The sequence below is a fragment of the Heteronotia binoei genome, chromosome 5 (assembly GCF_032191835.1).
Source record: "Heteronotia binoei isolate CCM8104 ecotype False Entrance Well chromosome 5, APGP_CSIRO_Hbin_v1, whole genome shotgun sequence".
Lineage (NCBI taxonomy): Eukaryota > Metazoa > Chordata > Lepidosauria > Squamata > Gekkonidae > Heteronotia > Heteronotia binoei.
The window spans coordinates 57,092,188-57,117,627 of NC_083227.1; the positions used below are offsets into that span (position 1 = coordinate 57,092,188).

A 25,440-nucleotide genomic window follows, 5' to 3' on the forward strand; every position below is an offset into this window, starting at 1 on the left:
CGGACTCGACTGTGCGACTGAACAACAACAAACGCTCTAGGTGGGAGCTGGATTTCTCTCAAAATTACAACAACTCTCCAGATATCAGTTTCCTTGTAGGGAACGACTGCTTTGGAAGGTAGATTTTATGGCAGGACATCCTGGCTGCACCCTGACCACCCCCAGATCTTCAGGGATACCCCACTCCAGGTTGGCATCTCTAATTTTGGAACCAATAAGCACTTTAGGTAGGACGACAAGTAGGAAAAAACTGTTGGCTTCCCCATTTATTTAAAAAAGCGACTGTAAAATATCACAGAGGCCGTGAAGTGAGTGATCATCTTTGCTGGCCTCCACTAGCTCGCTACCGAGAGGCACCCTCAAAGAACCGGGAGACTAAAACGCCCTCTCTCACCGGCCACTTCCTATTAACGGTGCAGCGGCAACCATAAAACCAACCCCAACCAGCTGATTGGCTCGGAGAGCTGTTTAACCCTGCCTGGCTGACGCGCTCTGGTCGCTGCAGGACTCCGGATGGGAGAGGCGTCATGGACGTGCAAGTGGCGCCGCTGAGAGCCTGGGACGACTTCATTCCCGGCCACGACCGCTTCTCTGTACCGGATTTCAAAGACATTTCGAAATGGAACAACCGAGTCGTCAGCAATTTGCTTTATTATCAGACCAATTACCTGATGGTGGCCGCTGGTGTGATCTCCATCGTGGGGTAAGCGTAGGTGGGGGTGGGGGGAGACGCCTAGTTCACCTGCCGCCCCCGGTTCTTAGTGCATCCTTGAAGGCAGCGGCCAGTTTTGGTAGACCACACGACTCCGCCGCTTGCAATCCAGGCCTTGAGAGTTGCAGACTCGCTTTTCTCAACGGAAGTGTCTTTTGTAAATCTCTCCCCTTCACCCCGCCCCGGCGGCCGCAAACATCTCTGTAACTGGTGATCAAAATAGTGGTGGTTTTTGCATTGAGTACGCACTGCTGCAGCGGCTGGACTTCAGAGGTTTTGTCGTTTTTTTTAAGATGGCGAGATGCCGTGCGACAACGAAAACGAAAATTTGTAGTCGTAAACGGTGTGTTTATACTCGGAAGTACCCGCTGACTTAAGCGTGACTTTCTCCCAGGTTAAGTTTGCTACCCTGGCTGAATAAATCAATCGACTTACTTTTAATTTTGCTTCCCTGTAATTTCTTAAGCATGGCTGCCTGATCGGGTTACTCTTTTACCCTCCCCCCTCTTCCCTTTTATTCACAACGGATAGTGAAGCTAACAATACTCAGTTCCGTGTGTCTAAGCCTTCGGGCTTTGGTTTTGTGTTTGTATAGAAGAGGCTGGGCCTCTTATGTTAGGATCTTCACAACAGTAGGCTATGAAAATAAGGTGTTCTTGTATATGTGCCCATTAATCATAAATATGTGTATATCTTGTTGGCAACTGTATTTGTATATTAAATCTCTAATTGTTAAGAATATATCTTTAATTTTCCATCCAAGCCAGCTGTTAGGGTTGCCTTGTTTTAGTGGGCTGTGTAGGTCAACTTGGCTTCAAGATTCAGATGTTCCTTTTTGATCTCCTCTGCTTATCTGTTTTAAATACTCTGTCCTGAAACTTAACTCCATCCCTCACAACAGTATAATACAATCTGGCAAAGAAATTAATAGCTCTTCCCCCCCACCCCACCCCCCGCAAAAAAAAAGGTGTGCTAGCCCAAGATTAAATGAAGGCTCAGGTGAGGCCTATCTTTGGTGCCCCCTCCCCCATTTGTCCATTAAAAAAATATCTTGCTTCTGTTAGTATTTGTAGTCTGCTTTGTGAGTCTGATGCATAATTCCTGTTGTACAAGATAGGAAAGGAAAGGTCCCCTTTGCAAACACCAGTCGTTTCCGACTCTGGGGTGACGTTGCTTTCACAACGTTTTCATGGCAGACTTTTAACGAGGTGGTTTGCCATTGTCTTCCCCAGTCTTTTTACACTTTCCCCCCAGCAAGCTGGGTACTCATTTTACTGACCTCGGAAGGATGGAAGGCTGAATCAACCTTGGGCCGACTACCTGAATCCAGCTTCTGCCGGAATCGAACTCAGGTCATGAGCAGAGTTCAGACCACAGTACTGCAGTACTGCTGCTTTACCACTCTGCGCCATGGGGCAATACAGTATTCAACATATGTTTGATACTAATCTTGTGAGTTTTAATTATTTTATAGACTCCATGATACTAGTCACACAGATGCGAGTGTCCATGTAACAAAGCATGCATCATACATTTCCCTGTAGATACTAATTTAAAAACTAAAGAAATCCTGGCTAAATTCAGCATTGCCAGATTTTAGAAGTCCAGAAGAACTGTTGGTACTAGTTACAGAGAATGAACGGAGGGGCCATGGCTCAGTGGTAGAGCATGTATTTGACATGGAGAAGATCTGAGTTTCAGTTCCCAGCATTTCCATTTGAAAGGATTCAGTAGTAGGTGATGCCAAAGACCTCTACTGGAGACTCTGGAGAATTGCTGCCAGTCTGAATTGTCAATACTACCCTTGATAAAGAGAGAGTCTGTTTCACTATAAAGCAGCTTCATGTATCAGTGGATTGTGATGGGCATAAACCTTAAGCCCAGTGCTTGCCTCAAACCTGTTCTTAAATGCAGTCGTGACTAGTCTAGTGGGTGTGGCAGCTTTTAAGATCCTCGACTAGTCATTAATGGGGCACAAAACTAGTGCTCAAACTTCAGCTGTGACTTTCTAAGGGAGTCATTTTTCTCTGACTGCATTCGTGGCATTTCATATTTAGAAAATAGTTCTTGCATGTTGGAAGCTAGGCAAGTCTCCTTGCGGCACAAAAATCCTAATGAGTCAGCCTTTCGCTCACATGGTGTCTGGAATGACTCAGCCTGTTTTTAACTTGAAGGCAAAAAGCCTTCACAAACTCAGCCCCTACTTCGCAGTCATGGAGACCAGAATCTTTGTTCTTCAGTGAAACTGAACTATCTCTGAACATTCTTAAGCATTGAGTTTTGAATGGCAGAAAGCTAAATTATCTTTGTTTTCTGAGCCCATTGGGGACTTTCAATTCAAGGTAATAGTGAATATTCAGTTAATTGCAAAATATGCACTTGATTTGTTTATGAATTGCTGATTTGGCTAATCGGTTTTGTCTTGATTTATAGACTGTGGGGGGAGGAATCAATTATTTTGTTGTCAGACGCATAGGGAAAGGGTTACATTTCCCTTGCAGTGGGGGAATTCGCTCTAAAGTATCACTATAAAATTTTGTGGTAGTAAGCACTTAAAATAATGCAGTGATGGAAAATCTTTTGGCCTGTTGATTCAAGAGGAATCAGAGCACATTAGAGAAGGCCTGAGAAACTGTGTAGTAAAGATGAGCATGTGATTTAAAGTACCTTCAATCAAAAGGCAACAATACAAAGTCCCTAGTTTGGTGTTGTATTAAAGGGATAATCGCATTGATTTCAATGGTGCCATATGTCTCTTTACAGATCTTTGGCATCTTCATTTAATTCAAAGTCAATGAAAGTGAAACAAGATGTAGAACTCTCTGCCAGATTGTCAGAAACAGACTCACTATAAGAGTGTTTTTCAAAATTTAGTGTCACTTAAAAATATCTCTTCAGGTAAGCAGTTACCCTGGGATTGACAGGAAATAACACACATTCTGAAAATTGCCCATAACACCCAAATGAGTAGTGGATTAACTGGATTGTTCTGAACTCAGTCTCAGATTGCTTCTTTTAAACACAGGCTAGCAGTCTGTCCTGCTAAAATCAACACTGATTAGTTACCATAGTGGTTTTCATTAGTGATCAATCTTCTAGCTAATTGCACATAACATTGGTGACTCACTTTTAGCAGTGGAATTTTGACTGAATGGTTGCAGACTGGCTCCTAGATCATCAATAGCTGTTCTCATGTAATGCCATCTAAATGCCAAATAGAGCATTTTGTGATGTCATGCTAGTGTAGCAGGTGATCTGTCCTATCTATGCAGTAACCCCATATGTACAGAAATGTTTGACCAATCTTTGCTTCTTTAGCAACCTGAACTTGATCTCCCTACAACACAAATAATAAAACTGTAGCTACAGTTCTCAGGATGCTGGTGCTGCTTTCCCTTCCAGTTGCACAAATGAACTTTCAGGTGGCACAGAGAGATATCTACACACTTACCATGAAACATGGTAGATATAAGATGCCCTGCTGGTTCTTTCCTGTCCTTCCATATGATTATGGAATTGGATGCAGGCAGCTCTGTCACTGCTTGATGGGTGGGTACATTCATCTCTCTCTGTGTCGTGTCTGTCTCTGTCTCACTCACACACACATATCCAGTAAACTTCTGCCCAGTAGATAAGCAGAAACAAAACATTCAAGGGAGAAATGTGTTCAGTAGCATCTTGTGCTCTTACTCTTAACATGCTCACTTAGGAAAAGATGTTTTACTGAAATAAGTGGGGCTTACTTAAAGCAAATGCTAAAAATCCAGGTGCTGGTTATCACTAGTCATAAATGGTACCAGTAAACCACTCTGAATAACTGGGTACAGAGGTCGTGCTACAATGTGCAGAACCATTATTTTAGATTACTGATGTAATCTTGTTTTGTTTTTAAAAATTACTTATGGATGCTTATACAAACGTTGCTGATTCAGATCTTATAGTGATTGTAGTGACTGCTGCTCTGTGAGATCACACATAAAACTTTCCGGTGACCCTGGAGACTGTGTCCTCCTAGCAGCGCAGTTTACTGGTAAATGAGGTATGGATGTAGTGTAGTCTGCAGGGCTTTTTTTGAGCAGGAACGCACAGGAATGCAGTTCCGGCTGGCTTGATGTCAGAGGGTGTGGTCTAATATGCAAACGAGTTCCTGCTGGGCTTTTTCTACAAAAAAGCACCCTGGTAGTGTGAGGAAATTCGCTATGGTACAAGTGGCACATTCTATTCTTGGTGGCCATACAAATTTGGTGCCTCAACACAAGTGCTATTGTTTTGATGACTGCTGCTTCAATGGCATCTCCATTGTATAGCAGGGAACTGTGCCTTAATCTGTGTCATTCTGTCATTGCATATGAGTAGCTCTGACATGGGTTATGAAGGCTACACTACTGCATTGTTTAGAAGGTCATGTTAAGCAGTAGTCCCATGAATACATGATGCTGCCTTATACTGAATCAGACCATCAGTGCATCAAAGTCCGTATTGTCTACTCAGACTGGCAGTGGCTCTTTCCAGGATTCCAAGTGGCCATTTTTCACATTACCTGCAGCCTGATCCTTTTCACTGGATATGCTGGGGATTGAACCTGGGACCTTCTGCATGCAAAGCAGATGCTATACTACTGATCCCTGGCCCCTCCCCAACTTGAATCAAGATCCAGATCTCTTCTACATTTTAAAAATCTATTTAATCTATTCATATAAGACGCTTACTCCTTTAGGGCTCTTCCGGCCCCAGAGATCAACGGTGTTGAATGTGCCGGTCTGGTGTGGGATGTTGGGGAGGGGTTGGTGATATTACTGGTGTACCGTCCACCTAACGCACCAGCCAGCGCCTTACCATCCTTGATTGAGGCTGTAGCAGGCTGGGCATTGGAGTACCCAAGGCTTGTGATCCTGGGTGACTTCAATGACCATGCTGACGACATGGCGGCCAGTCAGGCGATGGATCTGTCATCCATGGCGGCACTGGGACTCTCTTCCAATCTATTGACAATCCCTGGGCCAAAGGAGGCCAAACTGAAAGCTACAAGAGAAAGGCTTTTGCGAAATAAAAACTTATTATATTATTATTTCGATCACAGCTCCCCACTGGTGGAACCAATTACCAGAAGAGGTGTGGGCCCCGTGGAACCTTGCCCAGTTCTGCAGGGCCTGCAAGACAACCCTCTTTCAGCTGGCTTTTTCTTAATGTGGAACCTATTGTACCATCGTCATGTAAAACTGTAGAACATAAGAACATAAGAGAAGCCATGTTGGATCACAACGGCCCATCCAGTCCAACACTCTGTGTCACACAGTGGCCAAAAATTTTTTATATATACACACACACTGTGGCTAATAGCCACTGATGGACCTGTGCTCCATATTTTTATCTAAACCCCTCTTGAAAGTGGCTATACTTGTGGCCACCACCACCTCCTGTGGCAGTGAATTCCACATGTTAATCACCCTTTGGGTGAAGAAGTACTTCCTTTTATCCGTTTTAACCTGTCTGCTCAGCAATTTCATCGAATGCCCACGAGTTCTTGTATTGTGAGAAAGGGAGAAAAGTACTTCTTTCTCTACTTTCTCCATCCCATGCATTATCTTGTAAACCTCTATCATGTCACCCCGCAGTCGACGTTTCTCCAAGCTGTAAGATGAGTAACATCAAGACTGTAGCACCAAACTAATTTGCTGGAACTGAATTTGATGGTTTTAATTAGATGGTTTTAATGTAATAGTATATATAAGTGAATTTAAAAATGTTGTGTAAACAGTGTGCTTTTATTATTGTAATGTTTGTTTATATTATGCTATGTGAGCCGTCCTGAGCCTGCTTCAGCAGGGAGGGTGGGATACAAATTAAATGTTGTTGTTATTATTATTAAAAAATCAGTTTGAAGAAGCAAAGCTAAATTGGTTATTTTATGGATGTTTTGAATAGTTGATCAATATTGGGATCGCCCACTCACCACTTCATTATATCGCCAGGCGGGGCACATGTTAGGTTTGATTTTTGCAGCCAGGGTTTTGGTGGATGATATTACTGCGGAGACAGTGCCGTGGTCAGACCACTTTGCCCTCAAGGCTCGTGTGGATGTTCCACCCCAAGCCCATTTGGGCAGCAAGCTTATTTTGGCTTGCCCGCGGAGTCTGATGGACCCTGAATGGTTCCAAATGGCTCCCTGGTGACTCTCTTGATGATCTGGTTGAGTCCTGGCGTGGCCAGCTCTCCAGAGTCATTGATGAGATCGCACCTTTGCGCCCTCACGTTCAACTGGCCCCGTGGTATACCCCGGAGTTACGACAGCTGAAACAAGGGCTCAGACGGTTAGAGAAGCAATGGCAGCGTACTCGAGACGAAGTGACTAGAACATCTTATAGAGAGTTTATGAGGTCCCATGAGATGGCAGTCAAAGCCACAAAGAAGACTTATTTGTGGCCAAGATTGCATCTGCAAATTCGTGCCTGGCACAGTTGTTTAGGACAATTTGGAATCTTACAACACTGCCACAAGGCAGGCCAAATGCTAGGGAATTAGAGATAGGCTGTGAGACTTTTGCGAAATTTTTTGCAGATAAGATGGCGTCGCTCCGCCACGATCTCCCCACCACATTGGATACAGTATGTGAACTCGAGGCCCCGTGCCTGTCTTCTGGTCCAGTTCTGGATTGCTTCGACACACTCAGCTTGGAGGAAGTTGACAGAATCCTCTCTACTGTATGCCCAACAACTTGTGATCTGGACCCGTGCCCCTCCTGGCTAATTAAAGCTTGCCAGAGGGAGTTTAGGTGTCCTATATGGGACATTATAAATAGATCCCTCTTGGAGGGACTTTTTCCAATGCCTCTTAAAGAGGCTGTGATCTGCCCTCTCCTGAAAAAGGCTACATCAGATCCAGCCGAATTGGCACATTACCGGCCGGTCTCAAATTTGCCCTTTTTGGGCAAAATTATTGAAAGGGCAGTAGCGTTACAGTTGCAGAGTTTTCTGGATGATGCTTCCATTCTAGATCCTCACCAGTCCAGCTTTTGCCCGGATCATGGGATGGAGGCAGTGCTGGTCGCCCTGATGGATGACCTCCAACGGCATCTGGATCGAGGCGGTTTGGCAGTGCTGATGTTGTTAGACCTATCGGCTGCGTTCGATACGGTTGACCATCAGCTACTGACCCGCCGCCTTGCTGACACGGCGATTCAGGGGCTGGCCTTGCAATGGCCTTCCTCTTTCCTTGACGGTTGGGGGAAAGGGTGGTGATTGGGGAGAGAACTGTCCCAGAGGCATCCACTTAATTGTGGGGTGCCACAAGGGGCGGTGCTCTCCCTGATGTTGTTTAACATCTACATGCGCCCCTTTGTCCAGATTGCCCGGAGGTATGTCACCAGTATGCTGATGACACCCAGCTCTATCTACTGATGGCCGGCCTGGCTGTGTCCCAGAAAATCTGGACCTGGCATTGCAAGCTGTGGCAGGATGGCTCAGGCTGAGTAGATTGAAGTTGAACCCAGCAAAGACAGAGGTCCTTTGCCTGAGCCATGGCAGCCTGGGAAGGGAAATCCCCCTACCAGTTTTTGATGGTGCACCATTGGAAACGGTGCACAAGGTCAAGAGCTTGGGGGTGCTACTGGAGCCTTCCTTGTCAATGGAGGCCCAGATAGCAGCCACTGCTAAATCTGCCTTTTTCATCTTAGGCGGGCAAGGCAGTTGGCCCCCTTCCTGGAGCTCGACAACCTGGCAACAGTGATCCATGCAACGGTCACCTCAAGGTTTGACTACTGTAATGCCCTCTACATGGGACTGTCCCTGTGCCGAACCCGGAAACTGCAGCTAGTGAAGAACGCGGCAGCCAGACTGTTATTGGGGCTCCGTAAGTGGGAGCACATACAGCTGAGGCTGCGGGAACTGCACTGGCTGCCAATTGTGTACCGGATTCGTTACAAGGTGCTGGTTATTACCTTTAAAGCCCTATATGGCCGTGGACCTGCCTACCTTAGGGACCGTCTCTCCCCATATGTTCCCCAGAGGGTACTGAGATCTGGTTCGCAAAATCTATTGACAATCCCTGGGCCGAAGGAGGCCAAACTGAAAGCTACAAGAGAAAGGGTCTTTTCAATCACAGCTCCCCACTGGTGGAACCAATTACCAGAAGAAGTGTGGGCCCTGCGGAACCTTGCCCAGTTCTGCAGGGCCTGCAAAACAACCCTCTTTCAGCTGGCTTTTTCTTAATGTGGAACCTATTGTACCATCATCATGTAAAACTGTAAGATGAGTAACATCAAGATTGTAGCACCAAACTAATTTGCTGGAACTGAATTTGATGGTTTTAATTAGATGGTTTTAATGTAATAGTATATATGTGAATTTAAAAATGTTGTGTAAACAGTGTGGTTTTATTATTGTAATGTTTGTTTATATTATGCTATGTGAGCCGCCCTGAGCCTGCTTCAGCAGGGAGGGTGGGATACAAATTAAATGTTGTTATTATTATTTAAAAAATCAGTTTGAAGAAGCAAAGCTAAATTGGCTATTTTATGGATGTTTTGAATAGGTGATCAATATTGGGATCAATATTGTTACTTCTACTTTTATCTACCTTAATTACAGTATGTTTTGGAAAAGTACTGCATTTAGTGAAGACAACATAGAAACTCCTAATGTTTTAAAATATAATGCTTTTATGTTGCCTAATGAAGAACCAAACAGAAGACGTAACTTTTTTTTTGTACAAAAGATACAGAAAGATAAGCTAATAATTTTAAAAGTGTTGAGAATTGAGTTGGCAGATTAGGATTAAGCTCATTTAGTGGGAAGTACCACATCAAATAGAGTCCAGATTAATTCTTACTAAATAGCCTGGGAGTAGACTGCATAATGTGTTCTGTATTAATACCAGAATTACCAATGTTAACAGTAGCCTGTACAGGCTGACACTTTGTACAAATCAAGTCATTGATTCTCATAAATAGACAGTTGTAACTGTTAGTGGAAGCAAATTCACTACAGGACTCCTCTGTGTGAAAATTATGTGGATAATATCCTTATTTATCTGTTATGCTTAAAGTTACATGGATTCCTGTTTGATGCTGCATCAGCAGTTACAGAGTCATGCAAGACTTGAAGGCCTTTTGCTCACAAAACTTTATTTTCATTTAAATGGGATGAGGGTACCTTTACTTTGGGTGCAGATTGGCTTCCTCTCAGGAAAGGATGGCTGAAGCCAGTGTTTTGCATACCCTTGCAGGGGTATCATATATGTGGCCTGCAGGCCAGGTCTGACCTCCACAGGGCTTTTATCAGGCCCACGGGCAACTCACTGTCATGATGACAGTGCCATCTGCTTCCTTCTCCTTCTCTTGCTTCCTTCTGCATCTCAGCTTGCTTTGCCAGGCTCTGTCAATCACACAGGAGCTGCAGAGCAAGAAAGCTCGCTTTCCCAGGCGCTCTCAATTGCACAGCAGAGCTACTGAGCCAAGCCTGTCTTCCTTCCATTAGCTGAGGCTCCTCCCCCTCCTCATCCACTTACTTTGCCCAGTTCCTTCAGTCACAATGGGAAATACAAAGCTTTAAGATCAACAAAGTTTTTTTCAGGGTATGAGTTTTTTACCTTGCTACAGAGAGAGAGAGAGAGAGAGAGGTTGTGTTGTGTTGACCTTATTACACTAGAGCTGTCCTGGGTAAAACTGGATTTGCCTTCCCTATCACTGTATTCATGCCCACATGATCCAGTCTTTCTCAGTAGGAAAGCATGTGAACTATTTAGATGAGTAACAAAAAGCCAGTGAAGTGGATTAGGCTAAGAAAGTATGTCCAAGACCAAGTTCACCCAGCACATTTCCTTTGATTTTTCTTTCACATTTCACATTTTCCTTTGATTTCTTTTGATTGGGGATTTTGAACTTGGACTTCCCAGATAACAGGCTGACACTGACCATTATACATGGCTGTTTCTCTGTTGTTGCACTGCCTTGTAGGAATTGTAGCTATTTATCTGGGGGGAGACTGTAGTTTGTAGACAAAATCATAGCCCTCAGTCTGTACCATGTTGCCTTCACATGTTTTTGTCTGGCACACAAAGCAGTTTATGTACAAAAACTCACAATACCTAGCAATTTAATGTTTTCCCCTAGGTCTTAGGCTTAGAGCACTGACCATGAGATTTCCTTAATGAATGTCAATAAATCAAAAGTAGGTTTGCAACTTACAGATACACACCTGAACAGCATGCTCAAGATTGTTACAGTACAGACATTGTCTCCAAATTTTGATGCAGCAATTCAGACAAGAGGTGTCAGTTATCAGAGACTTAAAATAAACAAAATAATGCAAGAATGTTAAATTTTTAAGCATGCTTTATTTTAAGGGGTTTTTTTTTTAAAAAAAAAATTAAATTGTGTTTGTGTCCTTTATAAAGTTTATATCTCTGCTACTTGGAATTACATTTTATTACACAAATGACCCGTCCCGACAGTCTCATTTATGTCAGATCTGTCCCTCATAACAAATGAGTTTGGCACCCCTGGGTTAGCCTGCAATTAAAGATCTTACAATGTTCACTTTTGGGAAATGGAAGGTATTTTAATGCACACACAAGATTTGTGTGTTACATTAAAAACAGAAGCTTTATCTGAGAAATGCTGTGATTACATTTGGTCAGGGGTGTAGAACCCATTTGTTACAAGGGCCAGATCTGACATGCTTGCGGGCCTAATAGGAGCCCTTCGGGGGCCTGATTCAGTCCTTGGGCGTGCGTTTGACACCCCTGGGTTAACATGAGCCGTAAGGCTCGGGATAGAGATACTAAAGCAGGTATTACGTTCTTCCTTTTGATAATTTTCCCCTGTAGTGTGAAAAACGGTTCTGCTAGCAGTTCTTTGATACAAATCCCATTTTCACCCTTTACATTCGCATCTCAAAAATAATCAGATGTGTATGAAATTCTTACTGTGTTTAGCAACTCTAGTAAACTTGGATTCTACATACATACTTTTTTATCCTGTACATCTTGCATTTGCCAACTTTGGGTTGGAAAGTTCTGGGAGATTTGAGTGTGCAGCCAGAGGAGGTCAGGGTTTGGAGAGGCCTCAGCAGGGTATAATGCTATATTCACCCTTCAAAGCAGCCATTTTCACCAGAACAAATCTCTTTCAGCTGGAAATCAACTGTCTTCGGATTTCCAGATCTGACCTGGAGGTTGGCAACCTTGCCCCCTGCATAAAGGTCTGCATAGTGATGGGGCACTCCGTGGGCTCTAGCCCCCAAAAGCTTGTGGTGAAATGAAATGTCACTGTCTCTTCAAGGTGCCACAAGATTCCTCTTTAGTTTTTCCTTTTTTTGCGAATCTGTGTCCAAAATATGGAAATTATACAGGATGCTGGAGGAGCCTATGAACTTTAGTCAGGTATAAGCAAGCGGCTATGTTATACTTCTTCATATAACATCTGTTACAATGGTTATATAGCCTAGGGTCATAATTCTCTCTCCAATGTCCCTTCACATCACATAACTTCCATTGATGCTCTGTGCAGCCAATAATCATTTCCTCTGTTGCAGTATACATTTATTCCCCAGCACATTAGTTATAAGAAACTATGTTGGGAACATTTTCCTGCCATCATTGTAAGGAGAACTATTTCCCAATATCAATACAGCCTTCTAAAGAGTAGCATTTGTGGAATAGAAATAAATGTGGGGAGACAGTGATCAAGCAAGTCTCCTCCAGTATTAATTAGTTCAGTCAAGGTTCCTTCAGAATTCAGGAGGCAACTTTCCTGTTCTCCAGACTCTATGACCAGGTAGCCTATGTTCTCACAGTTAACTTTTAAATTTAAAAAATGTCCTCGCAGTTAACTTTTAAGTTACAAATGTCTGGCGATGATGCCAGCTAGTTGGGAAATACGCATTTGCCAGTGTCATGCAATGATAATGTGTTGCTTGAACTCCCTTGAGGAATACTGCTGAGGCAACCCCTCTGTTGTCTACCTGTTGTTGGCTGGAGCCATGTTGAAACCCTATTCAGTTGGCATGGTAAGATATTTTCTTTTTCTCCTCTTAAATATCCTTAAGAGGATATCCTACAGAACAATATTACAAATGTCCTATTTTTGGAAAAGTACTTAATCCTGGTCAGGGCTTTTTGTGCAAGAAAAATCCAGCAGGAACTTATTTCCATATTAGGCCACACCCCCTGACATCACCATTATTTCACACAGAGCTCTTTTTGCAGAAAAACCCCAGTAGAAACTTATTTACATATTAGGCCACACCCCCTAACACCAAGCCAGCCAGAACTGTGTTCCTGTGCATTCCTGCTAAAAAAAAAAAAGCCCTGATCCTAGTCTAAAATTGCTTGTACTGACCAAGAATTTTAATTCCTACTTGACTTTTAGGCAACCAAAAACAAGTTTAGATCTGAAAGAAAAATTTCTGCTGCAGTCTGTTCCATGTCCTTTTTCTGTTTTGGGTTGCTTAAATGTAGGGTTGCCAAGTCCAATTCAAGAAATATCTGGGGACTTTGGGGGTGGAGCCAGGAGACATTGGGGGTGGAGCCAGGAACAAGGGTGTGACAAGCATAACTCCAAGGGAGTTCGGGCCATCACATTTAAAGGTACAGCACACCTTTTTAAATGTCTTTCTTCCATAGGAAATAATGAAGGATAGGGGCACCATCTTTTGGGGTTCATAGAATTGGACCCCCTGGTCCAATCGTTTTGAAACTTGGAGGGTATTTTGGGGAGAGGCACTAAATGCTATACTAAAAATTTGGTGCCTCTACCACAAAACATAGCCCCCCCCCAGAGCCCCCAATACCCGCGGATCAATTCCCCATTATTCCCTATGGGAATCATTCTCCATAGGGAATAATAGAGTGCCCAGTAGACATTTTCCTCCCCCCACGCTTTCTAAAGCGGGGGGGAGGGCCTCCAAACCAGGAAATCCCCTGCCCCCTCCCTCTCTCACACACACAAATACTTATTGGGTCTTGTTCCTGCAGAACTTTACTTCATCTGAAAACAAAAGCAAAACAAAGGGAGGGACCGTTCTCTGAAGCCCTTCCTGTTTCCTGCTCATCCTTAAAGGCACGTATTTTAAAAACGGATCTGCAGGAGCTCTAAAACTACATGGTGATTGTGAGGGGCGGGGCTTCCCACGCCGGCCAGCTGGCTGGGAGCGGAGAGAAGCCTGTAAAAATGGGGGATCCCCTGCTGGGACCTGGGGATTGGGAAGCCTACTGAAATGGGTATCTCCCAACAGACATATGGAAGTAGGGATCACTTCTGAGCCAGTTAGGTGTGGTGGTGGTGAAGAGTGGTGGACTCTAATCTGGAGAACTGGGTTTTTTCCCCCACTCTTCCACATGAAACCAGCTAGGTGACCTTTGGCCAGTCATAGTTCTCTCAGAACTCTTTCAACCCCACCTACCTCACAGGATAGAGGTGGGGAGAGGAAGATAAGGTGATTGTAAACTGCTCTGAGACTCCTTTGAGTAGCAAAAAGCTGGGTATAAAAACCAACTCTTCTTCCTCTTCTTCTGACTTTGATCTACAGTTTCTTCTGCCAGTAGTATTTTCCCATGAGGTGGCACCTTGTTATAAGCACAGAGAGGGCAAAAGTCCGCTGGTTAGCATTCTATTTAGGTTGTGTGCTTCACACTTTCCTGATTATCCCTGCCACCACTCAGTAACCTATTCCTTGGTAATGAGCTAATCACCTTCTTCCCAAGCTTCTGTTTTTCCAAGCAGTCCAAGTAACTTCACCTCGAATTACTAAAGAGCTACCATGGTACTGGGTGTCTGTACATACACTGTTTATATCTGAGGTAGCCAATAAATCTCACTAATGAGAGCTATATTTAGAACGTATCCCATAACTAACCTTGCTTCTTATACCACCTGTGGTATCGAGTGACTGTGCAGTTTGGAGAATGCAATGTGGCTAATGACTAGAACTAGGTTTGCCAAGCCCCTGGTCCCCTGCTTCCCCCACTTTTGCAGGCCCCTTTCTGCTGGGAAATCCTGCCCACAAATGCTCCTTAAATGTGTCATAATGACATCACCTGGAAATGACATTATGTTGACAACAGCAGGGTGATGCTCTAGTTTACGGGTGTCAAACTCATTTGTTATAAGGGCTGGATCTGACATAAAAGAGACCTTGTTGGGCTAAGCCATGTCTGGTTGGGCTGAGCCACATCAGGCTGGGCCATATGTGTACCTATTTAAGATTAGGTAGCAGAGATATAAATTTTATAAAGAACACAGACAAACACAAATATTTTTTTTAATAAAACGCAAAACATGCTTAAAACGTTAGCACTCATTGGCCTTAAAAGTGCTTTCTTTGTATTTCTCCCATGGGATCCAGGGAACTGGGCAAAAGAAGCTCTGGCTCTTTCCTTCCTTCCCTAGGGGACCAGGAGGGGGAAGAGCCTCAGTCAATAGAAGGAAGAGAGGCCTGGCTCAGTAGTTCTGCTGTGAGATTGAGAGAACCTGGCAAAACAAGCTATTCCTCCCTAAGGGAGGAGCCTCAGCCAATGGAGAAAATAGAAGTTTTGTTCTGTAGCTCCTGTGCAATTGAGTGAGCCTTGCAAAGCAACCTGTTATGCAGAAGGAAGCAAGAGAGAGGGAGAAGGAAGCAGATGACAGCCAGTTGCTCGGGGGTCTGATAGGAGCCCTCTGATCCTGCAAGATCCTGGAATAGACCTGGAGCCCCTTGCCAGCAGCCAGGTAGGACCTGGCAACCCTAAGTAGAATAAGCAGAAGTGATCAGTTGCTTTTACCTTCTTGAAAATGATTTTGTCACTTTATTTGAGAGAGAGTGACATAGTTGTCTCTGGCTCAGCAGAGGTACCAATCACAATCTGCAATCACACAATCCATCAGTGGCTATTAGCCACAACATATTATTGGAACAGTCTGTCTAGGGCATTGATGCTCTATATTCTTGGTGCTGGGGGGGCAACAGTGGGAGGGCTTCTAGTGTCCTGGCCCCACTGATGGATCTCCTGATGGCACCTGGGTTTTTTGGGCCACTGTGTGTCAGACTGGAGCCCTATGTGTAACTAAACTAGACTTGCAGTTGAACATAAGAGAAGCCATGTTGGATCAGGCCATTGGCCCCAGAGTGTTGGACTGGATGGGCCATTGGCCTGATCAAACATGGCTTCTCTTATGTTCAACTGCAAATCTAGTTTAGTTACACATAGGGTAGCCAATCCTAGACTTAGAAATACCTAGAGATTTTGGGGGTAGAGCCTAGCAGGGTAGGCAGGGTTTGTGGAGCAAGGGGACCTAAGGAAGGTATCATGCCACAGAGTTCACCCCCCAAAGCAGCCATTTTCTCCAGGGGAATTGATTCCTTTTACCTGAAGATCAATTCTAATTCTGGGAGATCTCCAGGTCCCTGCCTGGCAGCTCTAGTTGCACAGCTAAGCACACATATTTGGCTGGAAATTCAGCCAATTTTGGATGGGCACACCTAGTTAGGTGTTAGTGCTATTTTTGGTGGTCCAGTTCATTTATGTGGGTTTTTGCTTGATTTAAGTCTAAGTGAGATGTGCACATCTCATGGCAAACTAAGCTGAAACTAACGTATCAATCTGTATAGTGACCTGCTAGGTACTAGGGCTTTTTTTGTGGCAGGAACTCCTTTGCATATTAGGCCACACACCCCTGATGTAGCCAATCCTCCAAGGGCTTACAGGGCTCTTCTTACAGGGCCTACTGTAAACTCTTGGAGGATTGGCTACATCAGGGGGAGTGGCCTAATATGCAAAGGAGTTCCTGCTACAAAAAAAAGCCCTGCTAAGTACTATTCATAAATAAAGATGCCTGAATACATTATATTCAGGTGAGTCAGACAGGAATAAAAAGCTTATTGAGCCCATGGTGGGCTGCCACATGGCTTGTAGACTGTTCTTGGCTCAGTGGGATACAAGCTGCTCAGGCCGGTTCTAAATCCTTTATTGTGCTGACTGAAGGAGGGGCATAGTCAATTTTACTACGAAATATAATTGACGAAATCATTTTTAGAAAGTGAAGGTCATCAAGCACTCGCATGTAATCCTGTGAATCAGACACTGGAGTGACTGCTGCCTGGAATGGCTGTTCAATTTTTTTCTTGGCTGAACGTTCAGAAAGTTTTGCTCTAAATATAGTCTGTTGCTAAGCCATGAGCGACTCAGATGCTGCATGCTCCAAACAGCAAAAGGATCTGACCTGTTTTTAATAGGCTGCCGTGAAGCTTGGATGAGCAACAGGAACAGGTGGGTCATGAACTTGAAGCTGTGAAGAAAAGGAAAACGTTTTCACCATTATCAATCCAAGTTGTATCCTCTTCATTATGAAGTGATGATGAGAATAGAACTACCCAAAGTTCAGTGTGCTGGAACTGAAGGAGGAATTATGATATGCATGTGTCACTTATGAAATATAGCTTTTTGAAGGACATTCATCCATATAGTGCAAGGAGCCCTTGAGGGTGTTATTGTTTGTGTCCCTCATGCCAAGATTTGTACTGCACCCTTCTGCTGTTAGGTCAGGCTAGCAGATGTCAATAATCAGGGTTGCTAACTTGTGGTTGGAAAATACCTGGAGATTTTGGGAGTGAAGCCTGTGGAGGGGAGGGCCTTCAGCAGGGTACAGTGGTGTAGAGTGCACCCTCCAAAACAGCCATTTTGTCCAGGGGAACTGATCTCTGTAGTATGAACATAAGATGTAAAAGTGGGAGATCTCCAGGCCCCACTTGGAGGCAGGTCAGTCGAGACAGGAGGACTGAGGGGACAAAATTTGAGAGGTCTAAGTTAGCTGGAGAGCTCCCAAAGTTTGTGTTTTGCTCTGTTCATGGAATGCTTTAAAAAAAAAATCCAGTGCAGTTCTGACTGTAGCCACTAGGAGCTCACAGGAGGCAGAGCACAGTAAAAAGCACTCTGAATCTGGCAGCTTTTTAGCAAAGTTTACTAGGAGGCTGAGGGAAACCATTTGCTGATCATTTAAGGTTGCAAGGTCCATTGGACCAGCCGGTGGGGGTGAATTTACCAGGAACGGAGAGGGAAGAAGCTGGAAATGCTATACCATCTTGCTCTGTATCATCTTGCTGAATTAACTTGTTGCACTTTATCGAATGTTGAAGCTGATTTTATTGTGATTTTATCTCTAATTGTTGTACTCCGCTCTGAGCTCCCAAATGGGGGAATGGGCAGAATAGAAATAAACAAATAATTAATAATAATAATAATAAATGGGACATGCCTGTATCACCCAGAAGTAATGTAGGCATATTGGGAGTGGCCCTATGGTTTGTGAGCAAAACCTCTATGGAAAAATTAGCTTCTACCATAGAGTTTTTCCCAAAAACCAGAGTGTCACCCCCCCCCCCATGTCACTGATGTGTCTACATCACTTCCAGATGATGTAGGCGCATTAAGTTTATTTCTGGATTCTTTCCTGTTTGGGAGGAATAATTGGGGGGATGGAGAGGAGTGCCCCAAGCCAGGGGACCATTGCCCACACCAGGAGGTGTGGCATTCCTATGATCAGATCCTGTTAAACTCATCAGCCAAGCCAGCGCTGGAGCAAGCGAGACCAGCCAGGACAATCTTATGCTCATTGCCTCCTAACAAGGTAATTATCCACCACAGTCTATAGTTTACTTTATCCTTTGTACCAGCAGTCCCCAACCTTTTTGGCACCAGGGACCAGCTGTGTGGAAGACAAATTTTCCACCGACATGGGTTGGGGGGGGGGATGGTTTTGGGATGATACAATTGTGCACTTTATTTTGGTATGGTGGTTAAGTATGTGGACTCTTATCTGGGAGAACTGGGTTTGATTCCCCACTCCTCCAGTTGCGGCTGCTGGAATGGCCTTGGGTCAGCCATAGCTCTCCTAAGAATTGTCCTTGAAAGGGCAGCTGCTGTCAGATCTCTCCCAGCCCCACCAACCTCACAGGGGGTCTGTTGTGGGGGAGGAAGATAAAGAAGATTATAAGCCGCTCTGGGATTCAGAGTGGAGGGGAGGATATAAATCCAATGTTGTCATCTTATTATTACTACATTGTAATATATAATGAAATAATTATACAACTCACAGCCCGGTTCCTAACAGGGCATGGACCGGTACCGGTCTATGGACCGGGGGTTGGGGACCCCTGCTTTGTACTACCCATTTTGTTTGAGATAACCTACAAGGGTGCTTGGTAGTCCTGTGGGAGCATGGACTCAACTTGCTCTCTGTCCCTGGTGAGCCCAGCTATTGACAATCAAGCTTTTTGTGCTGTGTACCATCCTAGCCTTAACTGTATAGGAATACTGTCTTGAGCTCTGTGGAGGAAAGACAGGATATGAAGGTTAAGAATAAAAATGTATGACTGGAGCCCCTTCAGGATAACTCAACCTCTGTGTTCTTATCCTTTTGTAGCCAGCCCTCTTTACACTTGTTTACATAAGCTCCATTATATTCATTTACTGCTTTGAGTAAAGATATATTGGCAAGGTCTCCCTCCTTTTTTCTCTCTCTAGTATTTTGGAATCCACCTTGGGAATTATTTGCCTTTAAAGTAATGAGTTACTTGCCACTAATAATTTAGCTACTGCTAAAACACAATCACCTTTCGTTTTGATTCACTTTGGATTCTAGAAGAAACCTAGGAACCACACACAAGCTTAGTATGAGCAGCTGTTGCAGATATGATCATTCTAGGGCTGATTTCTTACATAATGTGCTTGGAATTGTGACGATTGAGTTCACTCTGCTATTTGGTGTTATGGAGTATAGAGTGACCAATATAGAGATACTGGCTCAACCTTTGTATGTTTTGTTCAGATGTCACAAGAGTATTATGGGTAAAGATAATTTGGGATTAATTACTATGACTGAACAAAATCTTTATTATTAAATTGCACTAGGATCTTGCCTGTAAAACCTTTCCATTACATAACTTGTTTCAGTGAAATGGCATATGTACAGCTCCAGGGAGGCCTGCTAACTGAAAATCATTTTGTTGTATATTGGTTTAGTGTTTTGGAATGTTAAACTTAAAAACAGCTGAGCTTATATATGTATCTTGTCTGAATATAATGTATTACATTTCTTTATATTGAAATTATATATTTGAAGACTATCTAGCAATAGTGTCAGATACTTTTAGAGGTACAAGAACAGAGAATTGGAACAAAACAACATAAAGGGAGCTGTGCTGAATCAGACCAGTGCTCTGTTCGGTTCAGCATGGTGTTCTGAACAATACTAATCGAATGTCATAGGGATGCCCACAAGCCAGGTTCATAGAAATAACCTTAATTCCCTCCCGACATCTGACAATCAGGACTCCTCTTGACTGTGGCAGTCCCATTTGGCTGTCCTGGCTAATAGCTGGCAATAGACCTATCCTCTTTAAATGTGGTCAACCTCCTTTTAAAATCCAGCTATGCCAGCAGGCATCTCTACAACTCATGGCAGTGAGGTCCACAAATCAACTACTTCAGGGGACCTATTGCTCACTTCCTTCCACGGTGTAAGCTGTCCATTCCTACCCTCTACTTCTTTAATTACTTGCTTGTTCTATCCCATGACTGTTCAGTTTATTCAGAGTTCTTTTAAAGGCACTTTGTCAAATGCTTTTGGGAAGTTAGTAAGCAGTGTATACTGGACAGCCCTTGTCCATCTCTTTGTTGACACTCGAAGTTAACATGTGTGAATTCACATGTTAACATGTGGAATTCACTGCCACAGGAGGTGGTAGCAGCTACAAGCATAGCCAGCTTCAAGAGGGGTTAGATAAAAATATGGAGCAGAGGTCCATCAGTGGCTATTAGCCACAGTGTGTGTATATGTGTGTGTGTGTGTATGTATGTATATGTATGTATATAAAAAAAAAAATTGGCCACTGTGTGACACAGAGTATTGGACTGGATGGACCATTGGTCTGATCCAACATGGCTTCTCTTATGTTCTTATGAGGTTGGTGAGGCAGAACTTCCCTTTACAGAAACCATGCCAGATCCTGTTCTGCAAGGCTCCACACTTAACCATTCTGTCTTGAATACTTTACACCAATTTAGCCAGGATGTAAGTGAAGCTGATTGCTCTGAATCTTCCACATCCCCTCTGGATCCATTTTTAAGGGCATAACCTTGGCTGTTTTCTAGTCTTCTGGCACAGAGGCTATTGTAAATAGTAACATTAAGTATGGGGACGCATGGTGAATACTGATAAGACTGGTATTTAGTTGGCAGATTTTTTAGCTGTTCACTGGTTAAATGTAGTTAAATTAAACACACTGGTCAGTTAGAGGCCCTTCCCAGGGGAACTTAAAAAATGCATTAGGCTGTAAAGTGCATTAAGATATTGAGCTTAGGGGGTTTGTCGCACTAACTGCTGTTTTCATTTTCCCCCCTCTCTGTAGATTTATGAGCCCACTGAATATGATCCTTGGTGGTGCTGTGGTAGTCCTGGTGTTCACAGGATTTGTGTGGGCCTCCCACAACAAACAGTTTATTCGCAAATTTAAGAAGCAGTATCCAGCCGCATTTGTCATAGCCATCATTCTGTCAAGCTATTTCCTGATATCCTTTTTCGGAGGTGTCATGGTGTTCTTGTTTGGAATCACGTTTCCTTTGCTGTGTGAGTTTCTTACATGCACGCACGTTCCAAACACTGCTAAGAGTAAATATGGAGTACGCTTGCTTTTAGAAATGGAAATGAAAGGCACTTTCAGTATCGCTGAGAGCCCTGAAGAAAGACTCCATCTATTCCATCCCTCCTCACTTTAAAAAAGAAAAGAAAATAAAAGGAATGGAAGGAGGGAATGGTGTAATAAACTCCATTTCAGTAGGACTTATTTCTCCTTCATCGCTCCCTCTCAGCACAACAAACTAGAAACAAACAGAGAAAGATATGCATTCATGGAGCTTGCCAAACTTTGAGGAACAGAAGATGGGGGGGTGGGAAATGAATCCAAATTATCTTGTTTTAGCCCTTGGCTTAACTGGTTCAAATTAACTTGCAAATGTTCTCTTGCTGCATGAGAGCATATGCTCTGGTTTCAAGTCATGCATTGGGCTAAAGTGAATGGCTGCAGATTAAAAGAAAGATTTAAAGTTTAAATCTTAGGGCTTTGACTACTGTTGGCTCAGACCAACAGGGCTCTAGCTGGATGTTCCTTTGCTGTCATGAGAGCAAAATGAAACAGGAGGACTTCCTGGTTTCCCAGGAGCCTAGAACAACCTGAGCCCTAGGATTTTTGTTCTCTTAATCCCCCATCTTGACAATTGTGGCCATGTTGGGGTCAGTAGAAAAACTCTTCTGCCTACCAGATTCATACCTCGGAATTACCATAATGGCATTCAAGAAGCTGACCCCATATTGGTGGCCAGAATGCTGAGATGCGTAGGACACTGGCTTCGGCCCAGTGTGTTCTCTTGGAGATACTGTGGTGATAAAATAGGCATTCATGAGGCAGTATCTGTTCACAGATTCCTCGTGGTGCAGAGTGGTAAGCTGCAGTACTGTAGTCCAAGCTCTGCTCACGACCTGAGTTTGATCCCAGCAGAAGCTGGGCTCAGATAGCTGGCTCAAGGGTGACTCAGCCTTCCATCCTTCTAAGGTCGGTAAAATGAGTACCCAGCTTGCTGGGGATAAAGTGTAAATGACTGGGAAAGGCAATGGCAAACCACCCTGTAAAAAGTCTGCCATGGAAACGTTGTGAAAGTGATGTCACCCCAGAGTCAGAAAAGATTGGTGGTTGCACAGGGGAATACCTTTATCTTTATCTGTTCACTGCCCTGATCCGGATAGTCCAGGCTAGCTGGAGCCCGTCAGATCTCAGAAGCTATGCAAAATTGGCTCTGGTCAGTATTTGGATGGGAGACCACCAAGGAGAACCAGGCTTGCTAAGCAGTGGCAGGCGATGGCAAACCATCTCCTGAACCAAAGATTTCAGGTTTTCACGGCTGGTAACATCATTAGGGTTTGTAGAATCTTTCGGGCTCAAGTGCCGTGTTCTACTAGAGAAAGTTTTTCTTCCAGACGTTTCGTTCTCAGCTGCGGAGAACATTCTCAGTGGCGTTGCAGCCAGAGCAGGCGCTCTGACCTTCTTGGCTGCTGCTGAGAACAAAACGTCTGGAAGAAAAACTTTCTCCAGTAGAACACGGCACTTGAGCCCGAAAGATTCTACAAACCCTAATCATCTCCTGAACGTCTCTTGCCTTGAAAAACCCTAAAATGTTGCAATAAGTCATCTGTGACTTGGTGGCAAAAAAAAAAATCTGTTCATTAATTCTAGTTTCTTTTTCTCCTCAGTGATGTTTATTCATGCTTCCTTGAGGCTTCGGAATATAAAGAACAAACTGGAAAATAAGATGGAAGTCATAGGGCTGAAGAAGACTCCAATGGGTATCGTTCTGGATCTTCTTGAACAACAAGAAGAAGGCATTAACAAACTAGCTGACTACTTGGCTAAAGCGAAGGAATAAATCTGCATGCGTGTGACTCAGTGTTCTTTTGTCTGGGGCATTGGTTGGTCCTAAGCTAATTTATCAATCTATGCTGTGGGCTGGAGGTAGGGAATACACAAGATGACAAAGATAAAATATATTATGTCTTCAGGGCTCTTCTGACCAGGGTGGGGAGGAGACAGTAACCTTTCCATAACATGCAAAAATGCACAGGGTACAAATGCGTTCAGTAGTTCATAGCACTTGCTTGTTTTCAGAGAAATAGTGGGAAGGGATGCTTTCTTCACAAAAAAAAAACCCTTTCCTGTATGTGCGTGTTTTTCTGAAGTGTGTAAATTTATCTGATAATGCGCTAAATGCAAGCAGTCCAGTTTTCACTGTCTGTCCAACAAAGGCACTATTACCCATATCCAAACCCACCAGGGCTAAAGAATATTACTATTCAATTAACCTCTTTAATGGTCTGTGTTTCCAAACAGAGAAATTGGGGGTGGGGGGCTTGATTTAACCATGTAAGGTAAATTTTGTAAGTTGTGACAAATGTAGATCTTTCAAACCAACTTTTTTCCCTGTACCAAAATTCCAAGTCTGCATAGATAACATCTAGCATATAGACATTTCTTCAGCACAGTTATGCAGAATCCATAGTAATACTGGGGGGTAGGGTGCTAATAACAAGAAGAATGCTGTTTTGCGCATGCCACATCTGACTTGTTACATACATGCTTTAGTATATATGTAGTGCTGGGACATATAGGTATTTAAAAATAACTTGGCCAGACTATGTATCTGCTGTTTAGTAGAATTATGGCTCTTAGGAAGCTTTGGTCACTGTTGATATGTTTATATAGATATATTTTACAGAATAAATGAACTGGAAACTCCTTCCACAGATTGTCTCTGGTTTTGGTTGCTCATACTTTATACTAACAGTGAAGGCTGCTAGACTTTTTCCTTACAGTGGAGGGTGGGGGAAGATTCAAGGCCACCTCTTTCAATGTATTTCACGTATCTTTAACATTTTGTCTGAAAGCCAGCTGCATGAATTTTATGCACAGAAACCATGTTTCTCTTTGCTGTCCTGTTTTTCCCCCCTTTTTTCTGATGCATTTGCATGCAATGACTATTTGCAGATATCTACACACCAGAGAACTCCTAATGCAGCTTTTAGCCCTGATTAGATTAATACCTCCTTGCCGCCGCCTCCTTCCCCTTCCCCAGAACTCAGAGTTGCAGCATTTCATTCCATATATTCATTATTAAATGGGCAGTATTTTCCTGAGGATATGTTCTCAATGTATTCCAGGGTTTTTAGAAAGCCTGTAGAAGTGGACTTGATTTGTACGTTGTCTTATTTTAATTACACGGGATAGTTCTTCCAACAAATTTAGCCTGTGGTTTCACTATATTGAGAGTTTTTAAAAATGAAAAATGGCAAAGAATAAAACTGAATAAATATGCAGAATGTTTCTGTCATCCTTTGAGTGATGCTTATTCATGATAGTCTTTCTACAGATGAGTGATTTGTGCAGAATGGACCTCAGACAATCCATGGGAATGACAATAATAATAATAATTAATAATAATAATTTTTAATTTATATCCTGCCCTCCCCACCAAAGCAGGCTCAGCATAACTAGCAGATAAAATGGAAAAGCTCTTTGGCTTTTTTGGCTGATAAACGGTCACGATGGTAGCAGTGGCATGGGTTATCCTGCCTCAGTTGCTGAGGTGTTGGTTTGCATTATCTACCCCCCTAATCAAGTTGGCTGCCTTTTTCTGTGCCCTTTCAAGTTAAGCAATACTTTCTGTTGTTGAGGTACTGCAATGAGAAGTGTACAGAGTATTCCACATGACTGCTCCAAGATGGTTTTGACATCCAGATTCTCATTGCTGCTTCGTTAGTGCCCTGTTCCTGGATAGCCCAGGCTATTTAATTTTGTCAGATCTCAGAAGCTAAGCAGGGTCACACCTGACTAATATTAGCAGGGCAACCTCCAAGGAATACCAGGGTCATGAAGCAGAGGCAGGCAATGGCAAACCACCTCTGGAACATCTCTTGCTTAAAAAACACATCTAGCTCAGCACCTAGTGCTACATAATGCTAAAAGAGGAAGAATGTATGGCTGCCAGACAGTTTAGGCTCTCTAGGTCTACTACACACAGGTGTTTTCTTTACACATGGAAAGGCCATGTGGTCTGGTGCCACAGTGGTCATTCCACAATTAGGGCAGTCCCTTCTGCTATCATTCAAAGACTGTAGAGTACCTCCTGCAGTGGCGTGTTATGATGATTCC

General features: G+C 43.5%; 1 protein-coding gene across 1 annotated transcript; it reads left to right on the forward strand.

Annotated features, from left to right (window-relative positions):
- The first annotated feature begins 420 nt into the window (after positions 1-420).
- ARL6IP5 (ADP ribosylation factor like GTPase 6 interacting protein 5) lies at positions 421-24,605 on the forward strand. The gene is made up of 3 exons (XM_060239518.1): positions 421-703; positions 21,094-21,311; positions 22,989-24,605. Exons 1-3 carry the CDS (start codon positions 528-530, stop codon positions 23,159-23,161), a joined length of 567 nt encoding a protein of 188 aa, XP_060095501.1. The 5' UTR covers positions 421-527; the 3' UTR covers positions 23,162-24,605.
- Positions 24,606-25,440: the final 835 nt, after the last annotated feature.

What these genes read in the sequence shown, in the direction of transcription:
- ARL6IP5 (XM_060239518.1), top strand. Translation starts at nt 528, where the DNA reads ATGGACGTGCAAGTGGCGCCGCTGAGAGCCTGGGACGACTTCATTCCC. An exon ending in GGTGTGATCTCCATCGTGGG is followed by an intron (nt 704 to 21,093) that starts GTAAGCGTAGGT and finishes CCCTCTCTGTAG; the next exon opens with ATTTATGAGCCCACTGAATA. An exon ending in AATCACGTTTCCTTTGCTGT is followed by an intron (nt 21,312 to 22,988) that starts GTGAGTTTCTTA and finishes TTTTCTCCTCAG; the next exon opens with TGATGTTTATTCATGCTTCC.